General features: G+C 44.3%; 1 protein-coding gene across 1 annotated transcript in view; it reads left to right on the forward strand.

Annotated features, from left to right (window-relative positions):
* Positions 1-1693: 1693 nt before the first annotated feature.
* Positions 1694-19318, forward strand: part of LOC132819566 (interphotoreceptor matrix proteoglycan 1) — a 227735-nt gene continuing 210110 nt past the window's right edge. The window contains exon 1 of the mRNA XM_060831135.1: positions 1694-1811. Coding sequence (XP_060687118.1) covers positions 1694-1811 — 118 coding nt within the window. The remainder of the gene's footprint in view (positions 1812-19318) is intronic.

Here is a 19318-nt window from a genome sequence, read left to right on the forward strand (position 1 = left end):
TTGGAGGGGAACCTGAAGGTGTGGTGTTCCCATATATATGAGGCCCTTGTGCTTCCAAATGAAAGTAGTCGTGGGTTTGGAAGGTGCTGTCTGAGGATCTTTGGTGAATTTCTGCAGTGTGTCTTGCAGATAGTACACACTGCTGCTACTCAGCATCAATGGTGGAGGGAGTGGATGCTTCTGGATGTAGTGCCTGTCAAGTAGGCTGCTTTATCCTGGATGGTGTCAAGCTTCTTGAGTGTTGTTGGGCTGCATTTATCCAGGTAAGTGGGGATTATTCCATCATGTGAGGTGTAACACTCTACAGCTTCTCTCTCACGCCACTGCATCTGCTATATACCCTTTCCCCTTAACATGCAGCACCCAATAACCACAATTATCAATCATCATCTACATTGCGCATTGCTCACAACAATGACTGTCCAAATCAACATTGATTTGGAGGGTCCCCAAGGCAAAAGATGAGGTGTTCTTCCTCCAGGCGTCAGGTGGCTATGATTTGGCAGTGGCGGAGGCCCAGGACTTGCATGTACTTGGTAGAGTGGGAGAGGGAGTTGAAATGGTCAGCTACAGTGCAATGGGGCTATTGGAGTGTGTGTGTGTCCTGGAGATGTTCTCTCAAGAATTTCTCAATTTGGTGTCCTGTCTCCCCAATGTAGAGGAGACCACATCAAGAGCAATGGACGCAGTAGATAAGATGTTTGCATGTGCAGGAAAATCTCTGTTAGATGTGGGAAGATGCTTTGTTGACTTGGGACCTCATGATAGCATCAATACAGTCATCAATGTAACGAAGGAAAAGGTGAGAATGGTGCCGGTGTAACAACGGAAGATGGACTGTTCCATGTACCCAACAAAGAGGCAAGCACAGCTGGGGCCCATGCGGGTACCCATGGCTACTCCTTTAGTCTGGAAGAAGAGGAAGGATTTGAAAGAGAAGATGTTGAGGGTGAGGACCAGTTCAGTCAATTAAAGGAGTGTATCGGAAGAGGGGTTGGTTTGGTGGGAGAGGAAGAAATGGAGGGCTTGATGATCCTAGTGGTAATTATGGAGGTCGCGATCCTGGTGGTGATTGCAGAGGCGGTGGTCCTGGCAGTGATTGTGGAGGCGGTTATCCTGGTGGCGATCGCAGAGGCGGTGGTCCTGGCAGTGATCGTGGAGACGATGGTCCTGGCGACGATCACAGATGTGCTGGTGCCGATCGCAGAGGTGGTGGTCCTGGTGGTGATTGTGGAGGCAGTGGTGCTGGCAGTGATCACACAGTCAATATAGTTGGCGGTGGCCGCAATCTGTGGGCCAGCGGAGACAAAAGTGGCATCATCATTTGCCGCAGTGGTGGTGATTGTCTCTCATGTGCTGCCTGACCTGCTGTGCTTTTTAAGCGCCACACCTTTTGACTCTAATCTCCAGCATCTCACCTTCCCCACTTGGTTTAGATAAATTTGAGACACCACCGACATCCTCCACCTCCTCCATGACGTTTGGTTTCCTGGCCCCCAATGCCTCATCTTCACCATGGACCTCCATTCCCTGTAGACATCCACCTGCCATGACAAAGGCCTCCAAACCTTGAGTTTCTTCCTCTCCCACTGGTCCAACTAGTACTCCTCTACCAACACACTGAACTGGTCCTCAACCTCAATAACTTCTTCTCTTTCAAATCCTTCCACTACCTCAAACCAAAGGGGTCGCCATGGACACCCGCATGGGAGCCAGCTATAACTGCCTCTTCATCTGGTACATGGAACAATCTATCTTCCACAGCTTCACCGGTACCATTCCCCATCTTTACCTCGACGACATTGATGACTGTATTGGCGCCACCTCGTGCTCCCACGAGGAGATTGAACAGTTCATCAACTTCACAAACACCTTCCACCCTGACCTCAAGTTTACCTGGACCATCTCAGACACCTCCCTCCCCCTCCTCAACCTCTCCATCTCCATTTCTGGCTACTGACTCAACATGGACATCTACTTCAAATCAGGCTGGAGATGAGATTCAAGAACATGGTGCTGGAAAAGCAGAGCAGATCAGGCTGCATCCAATAAACAGGAGAATCACCATTTTAGGCAAAAAAATCCCTTCATCAGGCCTTACTCCCCTTACTCCCCATTCCTCCACCTCACTGCATCTGCTGCCAGGAGGAGCAATTTCACTCCAGAACACCACAGAAGGCCTTTTATTTCAAGGACCGCAATTTCGTCTCGCACGCGGTCAACAATGCTCTGCAGCACGTCTCCTCCACTTCCCACACCTCCGCCTTTGAACCCAACCCCTCCAACCACGACTTGCCTTTATCAGTTATGGCAGAGATTATAAGACCAGGGAGATCATGTTGGAGTTGTACAGAACTTAATCAATAAAATGATTGATGTTATTATGTTAGGTGGTTTCTCAAATTCATTGATAGTTACTTGATTTACAAAATTTGTTTGTTTTAACACAACTCATGTTGGTCCAGCTCACCCTGCTGAACCTGACAATAGTTCAAGAGTCGAGCATGAACTTGGAATGATTTCCACAACACTGAAAGGGTTAGTATGTTGCTCAGCATTACAGCACCCAACTTGATTGCTAATATTTTCCTACTAGTCCATTGGTGTCTAAGCTTTTGGAAAATCATGAATCACTGCACATTACGGACAGCACATTGGCTCAGTGGTTAGCACTGCTGCCTCACAGCTCCAGGGACCCAAGTTCAATTCCAGCCTTGGGCAGATTATCTGCGTGGAGTTTGCACATTCTCCAAGTGTCTGCGTGGGTTTCCTCCAGGTGCTCTGGTTTCCTCACACAGTCCAAAGATGTCCAGGTTAGGTGAATTCGCCACGCTAAATTGCCCATAGAGTTCAGGGATATGTAGGTTAGGTTCATTAGTCAGGAGTAAATGTAGAGTAATAGGGTAGGGGAGTGGGGCTGGGTGAAATACTCTTCAGAGGGTTAGTGTGGACTAGTTGAGCCAAATGGCCTATTTCCACACTGTCGGAATCCTATGATTAACAGCAGTTTGGGTCTGTCTTCATTAATGGTAAGTTCCTACGGAGTGTTGCTGAACAAAGAGACTTTGGAGTGCAGGTTCATAGCCCCTTGAAAGTGGAGTCGCAGGTAGGTAGGATAGTGAAAAAGGCGTTTGGTATGCTTTCCTTTACTGGTCAGAGTATTGAGTACAGGATTTGGGAGGTCATGTTGCGGCTGTACAGGACATTGGTTAGGCCACTGTTGGAATATTGTGTGCAATTCTAGTCTCCTTCCAATCGGAAAGATGTTGTGAAACTTGAAAGGATTCAGAAAAGATTTATAAGGATGTTGCCACGGTTGGAGGATGTGAGCTATAGGGCGAGGCGGAAGAGGCTGAAGCTGTTTTCTCTGGAGCGTCGGAGGCTGATGGGTGATCTTATAGAGGTTTACAAAATTATGAAGGGCATGGATAGGATAAATAGGCAAAGTCTTTTCCCTGGGGTGGGAGAGTCCAGAGCTAGAGGGCATAGGTTTAGGGTGAGAGGAGAAAGATATAAAAGAGACCTAAGGGCCAACTTTTCCACGCAGAGGGTGGTACGTGTATGGAATGATCTGCCAGAGGAAGTGGTGGAGGCTGGTACAATTGCAACATTTAAGAGGCTTTTGGATAGGTGTATGAATAGGAAGGGTTTGGAGGGATATGGGCTGGGTGGTGGCAGGCGGGACTAGATTGGGTTGGGATGTCTGGTCGGCATGGATGGGTCGGACTGAAGGGTCTGTCTCCATGCTGTACATCTCTATGACTCTATGATTGTATTGCTTCAACACAACACAGCATCTTTTAGGAGTCGGCAACAAATCCTGGTCTTGTCAGTGATGCTCAAATCATATCAATTAATATATAGAAAAGGTAGGTTATTATTGGTGCTATTTCAGTAATCATATGTCACTGGAAATTTGGATAGATTTTTCAATTTCCTCAACTGGTTCACAAAGCTCTCTCAATCTCTTAATGAGGAGAAGCAGAAAAGTTAAAAAAAAAACTCACTGCACTTGAAAGGAATTTCAGCAATTTGAACCCAATTTAAATGGGCACAGACCCACAGAAAATAAATGTTTATAACGACTCTACACCTGCTATCTGCAGGTCTGTTGCTTCCTGTTATAGGGGTCAGGCAACTGATTTGACTATTAAAAGTCAGTTGGCAACCTCTCCTGATGGAAAAGTCTACCTAATTCTGGAAAACTCCATCAGCAGCTGGAAGAGACCATTTACTGGCCACTTCAATTACTCGATCAATCTCTGAACTGGAGAGTCATTCTCCACCATCACCATTCTCCCAGACTGAACAAAATCCAACAATGGCAAGAAGTTGATGCCCACTTAAACATTCCTGTTCCTCCACTCGCCTCACCATTTTCGGTCTCCAGACTCAGACAGGTTGTTAAAATCCAGTCTGTTAACACTATAATAAGTGTTTCTTTTAAACAATTTTGTCACCATTTTAGAACAACAAGACTGAAAATTTTATATTAATTTGAATCATATGTGTTAGCTACTGAGTTAGAGGGATCTTGTGGTATAATGGTAGTGACCCTATCTCTGAGTCAGGAAGCTCGGGTTCAAGTCCAACCTACTCTATAGGTAATGGTGTATTTCTTTTTGGAGAGGTTAAGGCAGGGAAATCATCACCATGTTGCTGGTTATCAAAACTGGGTATTTGTAAAGAAAGTTAAATGGAAAATCAGGCTGTTACTGGATTAAAACAGAACTGCTAATGTTGGAAATTTGAAACAAGAATAAAAATTGCTGGAGAAACTCAACAGATCTGGCAGTATCTATGGAGATAGAGCAGTCTTAATGTTTTGAGTCCAGTGACCATTGTTCAGAACAGACAGTAGCTAGGAAAATGTGATTTATATGCTGAAGACAGGATTGGAGGAGTGGAATGCAGTGAGCAGAAAGGTGGAGATGGATTCCAGAAAGAGAGAGAGAGAAAGAGAAAGAAATTGAGTGTGACAGTTTGGGAGAGAAAGGGGTGGATGATTGTATGCCAGGGAGAAGGAAAACCTGATAGTGGAGACCATGACAGGGCCAGGGTATGGGGATGCACAAAGGAATTAACTGATGCGGTTGCAGGGGAAGGTGCCGGGAGTGGAGGTTGGGTTGGTGGGGGGTGTGGACCTGACGATGGAGTCACGAAGGGAGTGGTCTTTGCGAAACGCTGATAGGGGAGGGGAGGGAAATGCAAAACTTGCGCCCACATCTCCTCCCTTACCTCTCTCCAAGGCCCCAAGTGATTCTTCCATATCCGCCACAAATTCACCTCCACACACATCATCTACCGCATCCGCTGCACCCGATGTGGCTTCCTCTATATTGGGGAGACGGGCCGCCTACTTGCGGAACGCTTCAGGGAACACCTCTGGGACGCCCGGACCAACCAACCCAACCACCCCATGGCTCAACACTTTAACTCTCCCTCCCACTCCACCAAGGACATGCAGGTTCTTGGACTCCTCCATCGCCAGAACATAACAACATGACGGTTGGAGGAAGAGCGCCTCATCTTCCGCCTGGGAACCCTCCAAGCACAAGGGATGAACTCAGATTTCTCCAGTTTCCTCATTTCCCCTCCCCCCACCTTGTCTCAGTCGATTCCCTCGAACGCAGCACCACCCTCCTAACCTGCAATTTTCTTCCTGACCTCTCCGCCCCCACCCCAATCCAGCCTATCACCCTCACCTTGACCTCCTTCCACCTATCACATCTCTATCGCCCATCCCCCAAGTCCCTCCTCCCTACCTTTTATCTTAGCCTGCTGGACACACTTTCCTCATTCCTGATGAAGGGCTTGTGCCCGAAACGTTGAATTTCCTGTTCCTTGGCTGCTGCCTGACCTGCTGCGCTTTATCCAGCAACACATTTTCAGCTCTGATCTCCAGCATCTGCAGACCTCACTTTTTACTTAAATAAAAGCATGTGGTCTTACAGTCATCAATACTGAGTCCAGACCCAAATGAAATCATGTGGTGTTTGGTCAAACATGGCCAGAGAGCCCTCCTGCTTATTACCAGCTGTCATCAGCTGATTAATCAATCCTCTTGTATGTGGAACACACTTAGAGGAAACAATGAGGGTTACAATAGCATAGAATGTACATAGGTTACAATAGAATAGATGGAGGACTTTAATGTTCATTCTGAAAGTAGGTCTATAGCAACAAATCCTAAAGGACATAGCCACTGGACTGGAACTAGACTAGGTGGTAAGGTGATAAACTGGAAGGGAAAGTCAGCTTAACCTCATCCTCACCAATTTGTCTGTTGCTGATACATCAATCCATGATGGTATCCATAGGAATATTCACCACTCAATCACCATGGTGACAAAAGCTCTGTCCCCACATTGAACATACCTATTATCATGTGGTATGGCACTACTGCTATGGTAATTGGGAAATGCTTGAGCAAATAAAATAAGATTGGGCATCCATAAGATACAGTGGGTTATCAGCATGGCAGAACTATATTAAACCACAAGCCCTAATTTCATGGCTGGCATTTCTCCACTCTACCATTACCAACAAGCTGGGAGACCTACCATGCTCCAATGACAAATGCAAGAGTGCATCCTGCATACCCGAAGAGGTGACAACCTGATGAAGCCATAACCCAAAACTACTTGCATGCAAAACAGCAGAAGCAGCATGCAATAGACATGGCTACGCAAATCTAAAATCAATGGATTAAGATCAATGGATTGTGCGGCATGGTGACACAGCAGTTAGCACTGCTGCCTCACAACACCAGAGACTCGGGTTCAATTCCTGCCTCAGGCAACTGTCTGTGTGGAGCTTGCACATTCTCCCTGTGTCTGCGTGGGTTTCCTCCGGGTGCTCTGGTTTCCTCCCACAATCTAGGTGAAGGGGTAAATGTAGAGGAATGGGTCTGGGTGGGTTGCTCTTCGGAGAGTCAGTGTTGACTTGTGGGGCTGAAGGGCCTGTTTCCACGCTGTGAGTAATCTAATCTAATCGTGAAACTCTGCAGTTCTACCACATGCGGTCATGAATGGTGGTGGTGAATTAAACAACGAGCAGGAGTTGGAGACCCATATCCCAATCCTCAATGATGTAGAAGCCCAGCATTTCAGTGAAAAAAGACATGGTTGAAGTATTTGCAACAGTCTTCAGCCTGAAGTGCCGATTGTATGTTTCATCACAGCCTCCTCCTGAAAGTCTCCAAAATTGCAGATGCCAGTCTTCATTTGAATTCATTTGATATCAAAAAGCAGCTGAGATCACTCGATATTGCAGAGGATTTGGTCCCTGGCAATATTAAAGAAGGCTTATGCTTCACAACTAACCGTGCCCTTCGTCCAGTTGTTCAGTACAGCTATAATGCTGGCATCTAGCTGCTGTATGGAAAATTGCTGAGGTATGCCCTGTGCGCAAAAGACAGGACAAATCCAACCTGGCTAATTATCGCATTATAACTTTACTCTTAATCAATGGTAAAGTAATGGAAGGATTCACGAACAGTGCTATTACACAGAGAGTTGTGGGTGCATGGAATGCACGGCCAGCAGTGATAATAGAGTCAGATACATTACGGACATTTAAGTGACCCTTGGATAGGCACGTGGATGATAGTAAACTGAAGGTTATATAGTTTAGTTTGATCTTAGAGTAGGATAAAAGGTCAGCACAACATCTCAGGCTGAAGGGCCTGGACTGTGCTCCACTGTTTTATATTCTATCTAATGCAGCCAAATAACCTGCATACAGACCAGGAACAAAAGATATGATTTCTTCAGAATTTCTGATGTAATGTGTGATTATGAGATGAGAAAAAGAATCTATCCAGTTTACAAACACCACAATTTCTAAGGACTATAAGTACTTTGTGGGTGGCATGGTGGCACAGTGGTTAGCACTACTGCCTCACAGCGCCAGAGACCTGGGTTCAATTCCCGCCTCAGGCGGCTGACTGTGTGGAGTTTGCACATTCTCCCCGTGTCTGCGTGGGTTTCCTCTGGGTGCTCCGGTTTCCTCCCACAGTCCAAAGATGTGCGGGTCAGATGAATTGGCCGTAGTGTTAGATAAGGGGTAAATGTAGGGGTATGGGTGGGCTGCGCTTCGTCGGGTCGGTGTGGATTTGTTTCCACACTAAGTAATCTAACCTAATCCACTTTACTCACTTCTACTGAGAAAATGACCAAACTCCTATGGATCCATATGTGATAGCACTTGCAATGCATGCAGGAACTGGTATAACAGCTGGATATTCACTGGGGATATGTGAAGGGGACTTAGATGGTATTAGTGTGTTGGAGGACCTGTGGATTCAATGATAGTGGCAATGGGAGACCAACCAGCTGTACACCACAAGTGTCAAGAAGAAAAGAGAATAATATGTAGAAGAAGAAAGGATAAAGTTATCTTTGGCAATTATGACAGACAACAGGAACTGGAGGACTACAAAAGGAATGAGTGTGTTTTAGATGTGACTCAAAATATCATTCTGCATTGAATTTTCCTAAATTAATTAACAAAGTTGTCAAAATTACGGAATGTTTGGAATAAGGTAGTGACACTGATCAGACAAAGGACTTGTATTTTTCATAGGAGGTTTCGGCCTAGTGAATGAATATTTATGTTGCAGACTCTTTCAAATATTCTAATAGAAAGTAGGCGCACATCCACAGTGTTTAAAATCATTTGGTTAAGATGTTACCTCAACTTTGGAAGCAACTACAATAAGCTCGCCTTTTCTGATCTCATGAATGTCCTGCATTCGGGGAAAAGGGTATCCATTAAGGCTGAGGTTTCCGAGAAATTTCATCAAGTTTAATAGCATTGTATAAGGGCATCAGACATTAATTTTAACCCTCGGGATAGGGTATGTTACAAAAGAAAAGGGTAGAAAGAGTAACATTGGGATAAAGTTATAAGTAATGATAGAAAACAATAATTTTCCAGCAAGAAAACCAAACTGTCGGATTTATCTATCAGGGTTAAATGACACAGAATCTGGACAAATCATAAAAAGTGATAAGGGATATATACATGAATTGGCCAATTAAGGGGACCAGATTATGGCAGCTAAGGGGTTGGAGGTGATACAGGATAATGCTGTTTAGGGGCCCTCTTGTGGTGTAGTGATAATGTCCTTATGCCATGGATTGGGAGTCCCAGGTTAAAGTCCCTTCTTTTCCAGAGGTGTGTTATAACATGTCTGAACAAGTTGATTAGAAAAAATATTTGCCATAGGGAGTATCAGTCAGCATGGCACTAAAATAATCTATATGCAAGCACAACTAGCGAATTTGCAGACCAGTTAAACTGGTGAGCTCTGGGAATCAGCATCAAAGGATAGGGAGTATCAAGGAGTTTGGAATGAAAGAGAGTAAGAAGGAAAATTAGCTTGGACGAAAAGTAATGTCAGGTGAAAACAAGTAAAGGACAATGCCAGCATTGAAGGCATTCAGGATGATTTCTAATCCTGTAAAATTTTAATCCTGAGATCTTGTTTAATCACATTCATGTGTGTGATGGATGAATTGTGTAAGGCAACAAGGGACTGCATGCCTATTCTAGTGACATTAATTGAATCTTGATTATGCTTTGGATAGTATAGAAAAATATTAGATCAATTAAACAGGGGAGCAGAGATGATTGATGCAGATGTACAGTGATTTATACCCTTACTCAAGCTCCAACTAATGGATCGATTTGTCGATGGTGTAGGGCTGACAAGCATTATTTACATGAGAAACATTTTTTAACCGCTGATCTTTCGTTCCTATAAACACCTTCAATAGAACCTCAAGGAGCAATGTCACTTGTCTCACCTACAGTGACATTGGTAGCTGCTTTTACTTTGAGTTGGGGTTAAAAGCATGCTGCTCTCTCACACTTATGCCTTTATTGTGCAGCAGCTCTTCTGTTCGAACAACCACAAATGGCTCACAATCTGCATATGCATTAAACTCCTCCTGTTGTGATGAGAGCAATTGGTGATATTATTCAGGAACTAGTACATTCCTAATAAAGAACAAAGAACAAAGAAAATTTACAGTTCAGGAACAGGCCCTTTGGCCCTCCAAGCCTGAGCCGATCAAAATCCACTGTCCAAACCTATTGCCCAATTCCTAAGCATCTGTATCCTTCTGCCCCCCACCTACTCATGCATCTGTCCAATCGCATCTTAAATAAATCTACCATGCCTGCCTCTACTAACTCTGCTGACAATGTGTTCAGGCACCTACCACCCTCTATGTAAAGTACTTATCGTGTGTATCCCCTTAGGGTGGCACGGTAGCTCAGTGGTTAGCACTGCTGCCTCACAACACCAGGGTCCCAGGTTTGATTCCAGCCTCAGGCAACTGTCTGTGTGGAGTTTGCCCATTCTTCCCATGTCTGCATGGGTTTCCTCCCATAGTCCAAAGATGTGCAGGCCAGGTGAATTGGCCATGCTAAATTGCCCTTAGTGTTAGGCGCATCAATCAGAGGGAAATGGGTCTGGGTGGGTTACTCTTCGGAGGGTCAGTGTGGACTGGTTGGGCTGAAGGGTCAGTTTCCATTCTGCAGGTAATCTAATCTTAAACTTTTCACCTCTCACCTTGAATCATAACATGGTTGAATTGAATGATTTATTGTCACTTCCATTTTACAGTCACTAATACAATAAAATCCAATGAAAAGCCTCAATTGTTGCCACAATTTGTCACCATTTTGAATTGAGGAAGATAAAATGTCATAGAGGGGGGGTCAATTCCATGGTTTGCTTCTCTTCCAGGGCACATTGTGGACTTTAGGATTAAAAATCACACTACTAAAAAAACTTCCTACAACAGCAGTAAGTTCCATTCCATTCCCCCATTCCATGCAAGTAACCCAGTCAAGACCTTTGTCCTTCCCACACAGGACTAATAGTCCTGGCCCCAACCCAGCTAGCTGCATCCCTCTCCCAGTGTCTCAATTCCTCTCCATATTAGCAAAGGTATGTGAATCCCCATTCACTTCCTCTCCATATTAACATAGGTATGCCAATCCCCCCAGTTACCTCACATCCATATTAGCATAAGTATGTGAGTTCCCCATTTGTAGCAGGCAAAACCTTTCTGCCTTAATTCTTTTCAATTAACACATAATTATGGAACATACGATAATCGGTTTCTATAGTCCATTCACACATTATTTCAGGACATCGACATTTATCAGGTTGTGCAAAATCATAATTGCTTACTTTAAGTCATGTGGTGTCAATCATTCATGTGACAGATAAGTCTTTGTTCAATTCCTATAAAAAGTACTGTCTCTGGGTGTAAGGCAGAGATTCGTGAAGAAAAGCCGCTACAATTAGGCACTCGGTTACTTTAGTGACGTTTTGAACCCCTCGCCGGCTGTCCGATAATAAAGCCACCATTGTAGAACAGAAAACATGTATCATTTGGATTTGTGGAACAAAGCAGACATCAACAGAATAATTTAAGAATAAAAAGATAAAGCTGAAAGAGAGTCTATCTGCGTCTATCTGCCATGAGTCCTGTGCCCTGAGCTGACTCACTGGCACCTGCACAGCCATTCCATTCCTAATGAAGGGCTTTTGTTCGAAACGTCGATTTTCCTGCTCCTCAGATGCTGCCTGACCTGCTGTGCTTTTCCAGCCCCACTCTAATCTAGTCATTGGCACCTGCGCCTCTATCACTCCTCCACTGCCTTGCCATCACCCGTACTGGACTCACCAATATAGGAGTCGCCACTCTTTAGGCACAATCTCTTTGCTGCTGGGTTTACCTCACTGATGCCAGGTCCCAGGCTGGACTCACACTCGCCCCAGAAACAGGTGATCCCGACTTCCTCACTCCTCGCCAAAAACCAGAAATCCCTTGCTCTGGCCCGACCGCAACCAGGAGCTGCCACCGTCACTTTGTGGATAGCCAGGACTCCCCCCTGCTGTGACCACTAAAAGGAGTCCTTGGTTCCCCTACCGCCTCAATGGGGGTAGGGGAACCATGGAGTCCCCGCTCTGGGCATACCACACTATGGTATTTTGATGTCTTACCTGAGTTGTAGAGAGCAAGAGAATAGGCATCCAATTCTCCAACAGGCATATGTGTAAAATGCTTCCTTCTTTCCAACTAGTGGGGCTTCATCTATACTGATTGACAAGGGGTGGATGGGTAGTGTATCCTCTCCTCTGTTCACTTTCTACAATCTAATCATTTTTTTAGATTACTTACAGTGTGGAAACAGGCCCGACCTGCCGAAGCACAACCCACCCAAACCCCTACATTTTACCCCTTACCTAACACTATGGGCAATTTAGCATGGCCAATTCACCTGACCCGCACATCTTTGGACTATGGGAGGAAACCGGAGCACCCGGAGGAAACCCACGCAGACATGGGGAGAACGTGCAAACTCCACACAGTCAGTCGCCTGAGTCGGGAATTGAACCTGGGTCTCTGACGCTGTGAGACAGCAGTGCTAACCACTGTGCCACCGTGCCGCCCACGGCATCAGGTGTAGCATTAGGTGACAGAACCTCACAGTATCAGTGGATGTTGGTGAGATGTTTGACACCCTTCTGCAGTGTGGCAATGTTTTGACAGAAACATTACAAATCTTTGAAGAAATGATTGATAAGTGGAACTTTTGAAAAATGATAACAAACATAATGTTGACTTTGCTACCTCACTGATATCAAGGCAAATTAGACAGTGTTGTGCCTGCACTTTTCCTTTGTAAACATATTGATAATAGACTGTGTTTGAAATGCCTTCTTGGTCAGTGTCATATGCCAAAGAGCACCAAATTGAAATAATTAGCAAATGATTCAGAGGGTAAATTTGTTAGGAATCAGAAATATCTGCTTGAAACGATGGTGTAAACTCATTCAATAGTAGCTTTCAAACATGAATTAGGTAAGTGTTTATAAAGGAAAACTTTTGCTGGGCTACAGAGACAAAGATTGAATGATCAATGTTACCTCCTATATTATGATTCTACAGTGTAGCTTTTATCATTTGAATCCTACTTCAACAACAAGTAATTACAAGTTGGTTTTGGGGACTTGGCCTGATCTCCATTAATTACATGAGCCCAGGGATACTAAACAGCCATTCAGATGCAGCTCATCTGATTTACCATAGCAGCTTAGGTCTGAATTTAAATCAACAAGGTAAATTGCTAGGCAAAAGGGTTGGTGATCTCTTCTTATTAGTTTATATTGTTTGACACTTAATATTTGGGATGTGAGCTACTTATTCCAATTTGATCACAAAACATACAAAAATTGCAAGTTCCTTGGTTTGTAATTTGCAGTAATTATTTGATCAGTGGTGATAGGTGTGTCTGCATGAGGCACAGTGACACCTTCTTGCATCTTAGTCACCTGATTGAAGCTTCAAAGCCCAAACGAGAGTCTTGAGCACAGTTGAGTCAAGACAAATGCAGGTTCTTGCAACAAAAAATGGGACAAGTTATAATGGGGAACAAGGAATGGCAAACCAATAAAATCATAACAAAAACAGAAATTGCTAGAAGATCTGTGGACAGAAATCAGAGTTAACGTTTCGGGTTGAGTGACCCTTCAGAGAATATATATTTTGGTTCTCTCTTCACAAAGGAAGACACAAATAATGTGCCAAAAATGGAGGGGAACACTGGATCCAACACAAAGAGGAACTGAAGAAAATCAGTATTAATTGGGAAATGGTGTTTGGGAAATTGATAGATTAAAAGCCGATAAATCCCCAGGGCCTGATAATCTATATCACAGAGTACTGAAAGAATTGGTCCTAGTAATAAAGGACACATTGTTGATCATCTTGCAAGATTTGTTAGATACTGGAGCAATTCCTATGGATTGAAGAGAAGCTAATGTAACCCTACTATTTAAAAAAGAAGTAGAGGAAACAGAGATCATAGTCTGGTTCGCCTGACATCGTTAGTGGGGGAAATGCTAGAGTCCATTGTAAGAGATTTAATAACAGAGTACTTGAAACAGTGCAAAGCCAGCATGGATCTATGAAAGGGAAATTAAGCTTAACAAAACTATTGGAGTTTTCAAAAGCTATAAATAGTTGATTTGATAAGGGGAAGCCTTAAGGTGGTTTAATTGATCTTTCAGAAGGCTTTCAATAAGGTCCCACATAAGAGATTAGCATGTAAAATGAACATGCGGGGATTGGGTTTAGTGTGACTAGAGAACATGGCTAGAGAACATATTGGAGACAGGAAACAAAGAATAGAAAGAAATGGATCATTTTCCAAGGGGCAGCCAGTGAATGGTTGGGTACCATAGGGATCAGTGCTTGGACCCCAGATGTTTACAATATAGGTTAATGATTTAGATGAAGGAACTAAGTGCAATATCTCCAAGTTTTCAGGCAACACAAAGGTGGGTGGGAGGGTATATTCATTGTGATTTTGACAAGTTGATTGTGTGAACAGGTTGGTTGTGTGACAGACAAAATATAATCTGGATAAATGTGAGGTTATCCACTTTGACAGCAAAAACAGGAAGGCAACTTATTATCTGAATGATTATAGATTGGAAAAGGGGGAGGTGCAACAAGACCTGGGTGCTATTGTACATGCTGAATGTAAGAATGCAGATGAAGCAAGCAGTGAAGAAAGTTAATGGTATTTGGCCTTCATTGGGAGTCAATGTGAGTACAGGAGCAGAAATGTCATGCTGCAATTGTATAGGACCTTCATGAAACAACACTTGGAGAATTTTATGCAGTTTTGGGCTCCTTTTCTGAGGAAGTACGTTCTGGCTATGGACGGAGTGCAAAAGGGTTCACCAGACTGATTCCTGGCATAATCAGATTGAGAGGTTAGGATTTTATTTGCTAGAGTGTAGCAGAATAAGTGGGGATATCTTTATAGAAAACTGTACAATTCTAACAGGACTAGGCTGGGTATGTGCAGAAAGGATTTTCCTGATGATTGGGAAGTCCAGGACAAGGGATCAAAAGATTCAGGTTAGGCCATTAAGGACTGTGATGAGGAGAAATTTCTTCACTCAGAGAATGGTGAGTCTGTGGACTTCACTGTCACAAAAGCAGTTGAGGTGTCTCGTGGATCACAGAGTGTATCCAACCGGTTCTTTGGATTCAGTTAAATGTAGTTAACAGAAAACTCAACAACATCAATTTGTTTTCAGTAATAATAAAAGACAAAAAAGGAATGGAAAACAAGCAATAAATCTCACACCCTTCTACCAGGCTGGGACTCCTGGATTGATGGCTGGTATGGAGGCTTAGGTTCATTCCTGACGCTGTTATCAATCTCAGCCTAAGGGGAAATCCGATGACTTAGAATGAAACTCTCTCTCTTGTACAGTATAACAAACAGCGAGTACAGAAAAACAAGTTAATTGCAGTGTCTTTGGCATGTACAAGAATTGAGTTGGCCATCACAAGACTTATTCAGGAGATATTGCATTTAGTTCCTTCATCTAAATCATTAACCTATATTGTAAACATCTGCCCCTTTCAGCTGTCAAATATCAAATACAATTCTAACCCATCCTATACAATCCACCCCAAAGATATTTGACAGGTCATGTTACAATTGCAGACGCAGACGCAAAACAGCGACAGTTCCACGAGAATTACAGTAAATGTATGTAACCCACACCAGAAGATTAAAACTACAATGACAATAACCATCATCAATATGATTAAGACAACAACATGACGCATCATTAAATTAATGACTGTAGTGGTCTTTGGGGACCAACCCAAAATATATCCCACTAGTGATGTAGATTCAAGACCTCAATGGAATCAGCAGATTGCATTAACATTAAGTTAACTGTTTCATCACATGTCTGTCTGCTTCCAATGAGATCAAAATTGAGAGGAGCCCACAGAGAATACGCGTTTTCATGCTGACGCTAATAGCAAAAATACCTTTAACTATAGTCACTATGCAACCACATCACATATATTTACATGCGACCTTAATCTACGCTGGCTACCATTCTGGGGACGAAGATCCTGCTCTGGCTGCTTGCTGGTGATCACATGATGAGGGCCCTTAAATCTACAAGAGGGAGAGCGAGAGAGAGAGATAGGGAGAGAGAGAGAGACCATGCTAGACTAGCTGGCTCTTTCTGTGTACTTTAATTTTAATTACTACTGCCACTCAGTACATAACTAGGGTCTCATGTTGAATTGTACTACCACTCGAGGTAATAGAGCCTCGCTTTACCCATGCCATCATGCAGTCATGGACTACGTCAAAGGAATTTTATTGTCTCTGTAGATGTTAAGATTAGATTAGACTTAGATTAGACTTACAGTGTGGAAACAGGCCCTTCGGCCCAACAAGTCCACACCGACCCGCCGAAGCGCAACCCACCCATACACCCCTTTTACCCCTTACCTAACACTACGGGCAATTTAGCTTGGCCAATTCACCTGACCCGCACATCTTTGTGACTGTGGGAGGAAACCGGAGCACCCGGAGGAAACCCACGCAGACACGGGGAGAACGTGCAAACTCTACGCAGTCAGTCGCCTGAGTCGGGAATTGAACCCGGGTCTACAGGCGCTGTGAGGCAGCAGTGCTAACCACTGTGCCACCGTGCCGCCCTAGGATAGTTAACTTTTTGTCTTTTTCTGAACTGGAGAGCAGCAGTAAGTGCTTTCAGTTCAGCTACCTGGGTGATGTGACATCCTCCTGTCCTCTTTCCTGCCGAAAGTGCCCCTTTCAAATTAACCACGGACCACTTCGTTCAGGCCTCGCCAACATAATACTTCTCTGCCCCATCTACAAGCATCTGGCCTCTCTCATAACTCCTCCTTAACTTAACCCTGTCTTTCTTCTTTCTGCTCTATGAGGAGGATGCAATCATATGTCTCTCCTTCCTGATTCACAGAGCTTGTTTGGTTCTCTCTGCTGTCTTTAACCACTTCCACGTGCTTGTCTCCTGGAAACAGTGCAGCTTCCCATTTGGCTTGCTGACTGTCTATAACAACTCTCAGTTTGCCAGCTTCCCACAGCTGGAGTATATTATGTGGGGAGTGTACCCTCCCCGGTTGTGTCAAGGGAGAGGATGTCGTTAGTGCCCAGGTAGCAGATTGGGTGGCTTGAACACACAAGTGTTGTCCCATCACGACTGGATCCATTTTGCCTGAGTAGTATCCCACAGGCCAGAGCTTGTCTCCACATCCCTGTAGCACTATTGTAGACTGATTACCCTTACTTTCACTGCAAATTGGTGAAAGGGCTTTATCAGGTCAGACAGTCCTAGAGCTGGTGTGGAGGCCAGTGTCTGTTGTTGTGAAACTTGAAAGGGTTCAGAAAAGATTTACAAGGATGTTGCCAGGGTTGAAGGATTTGAGCTATAGGGAGAGGCTGAATAGGTTTAGGTTGAGAGGGGAAAGTTATAGAAGGGGTCTAAGGGGCAACTTTTTCATGCAGAGGGTGATGCGTGTATAGAATGAGCTGCCAGAGGAAGTGGTGGAGGCTGGTACAATTGCATTATTTAAAAGGCATCTAGATAGGTATGTGAACAGGAAGGGTTTGGAGGGATATGGGCCAAGTGTTGGCAAATAAGAGTAGACTGGGTTGGAATATCTGGTTGGCATGGCCAAGTTGGACTGAAGGGTTTGTTTCCTTGCTGTACATTTCTATGACTCTATGACTTTCAACAAGGACAGAACATATATAATTTTAAAAAGTAGTGTTATCTTGGGTAGTTTTGTAGACTAGAACTATCTAGGGGTGAAGATATATAATTCCTTGACGTTTACATCACTTACAGATAAAGTGGTTAAGAAGGTATTTAGCATGCTTGCCTTCATTGGTCAGACCTTTGTGTATAGGAGTTGGGTTGTTACGTTGAGGTTGTATAGAATGATGGTGAGGTCTCTCTTAGAGTACTGTTCCACATCCTTCACAAATTCACCTGCACCTCCATGCACATCATTTACTGCATCCGCTGCACCCGATGTAGCCTCCTCTATATTGGAGAGACAGGCCACCTACTTGCGGAATGTTTCAGAGAACACCTCTGGGACACCCGCACCAACCAACCCAACCACCCTGTGGCTGAACACTTTAACTCCCCCTCACACTCCGCCAAGGACATGCAGGTCCTTGGCCTCCTCCATCGCCAGACCATGGCAACACGACAGCTGGAGGAAGAGCACCTCATCTTCCGCCTAGGAATCCTCCAACCACAAGGGATGAATGCAAATTTCTCCAGCTTCCTCATTTCCCCTCCCCCCACCTTATCTCAGTCCCAACCCTCGGACTCAGCACCACCTTCTTGACCTGCAATCTTCTTCTTGACCTCTCCGCCCCCACTCCCTCTCCGGCCTATCACCCACACCTTAACCTCCTTCTACCTATCGCATTCCCAACACCCCTCCCCCAAGTCCATCTTCCCTACCTTTTGTCTTAGCTCACTTGGCACACCTTCCTCATTTCTGAAGGGCTTATGCCCGAAATGTCAATTCTCCTGCTCCTTGGGTGCTGCCTGACCTGTTGCGCTTTTCCAGCAACACATTTTTCAGCTCTGACCTCCAGCATCTGCAGTCCTCACCTTCTTCTAGAGGACCTCAGTAAGGCATTCACAAAGTTTTTCTTGGTAGACTGGGTAACAAGTTTATATCACATGGAATTCAGGGATCACATTTGGATACAGAACTGGCTTGAAGGTAGAAGACAGAGGGTGATGGTGGAGGGTTGCTTTTCAGATTAGAGGCTTGTGATCAGCATTGCGACACAATGATCTGTGTTAGGTCCACTGCTTTTCATCATTTTTATAAATAATTTGGATATGAACATAAGAGGTATAGTTACTAAGTTTGCACATTGATCCGATGAGCCAATGGGTTGAGGAGTGGCAGATGGCATTTAACTTCGATAAATGTGAGGTGCTGCATTTTGGAAAGGTAAATCAGAGAAGGACTTATACACTTAATGGGGAGTATTGCTGAACAAAGAGACCTTGGAGTGCAGGTTCATAGCTCTTTAAAAGTGGAGTCGCAGGTAGACAGGATATTGAAGAAGTTGTTTGGTATGCTTGCCTTTATTGGTCAGGAGTTGGGAGGTCATGTTATGGCTGTACAGGACATTGGTTAGGCCACATTTGGAATACTGTGTTCAATTCTGTTCTTCCTGCTGTAGGAATGATGTTGTGATATCTTGAAGTGGTTCAGCAAAGATTTACAAGGATGCTGTCAGGGTTGAAGGGCTTGAGCTAAAGGCAGAGGTTAAATAGGTGGGGCTGTTTCTAAACCTTACAGAGGTTTAGAAAATCATGAGGAGCACGGATAGAGTAAATAGACAAGGTCTTTGTGACAAAACAACCAATTGCAGTTGGAAG

Source organism: Hemiscyllium ocellatum, chromosome 10 (assembly GCF_020745735.1).
Source record: "Hemiscyllium ocellatum isolate sHemOce1 chromosome 10, sHemOce1.pat.X.cur, whole genome shotgun sequence".
Lineage (NCBI taxonomy): Eukaryota > Metazoa > Chordata > Chondrichthyes > Orectolobiformes > Hemiscylliidae > Hemiscyllium > Hemiscyllium ocellatum.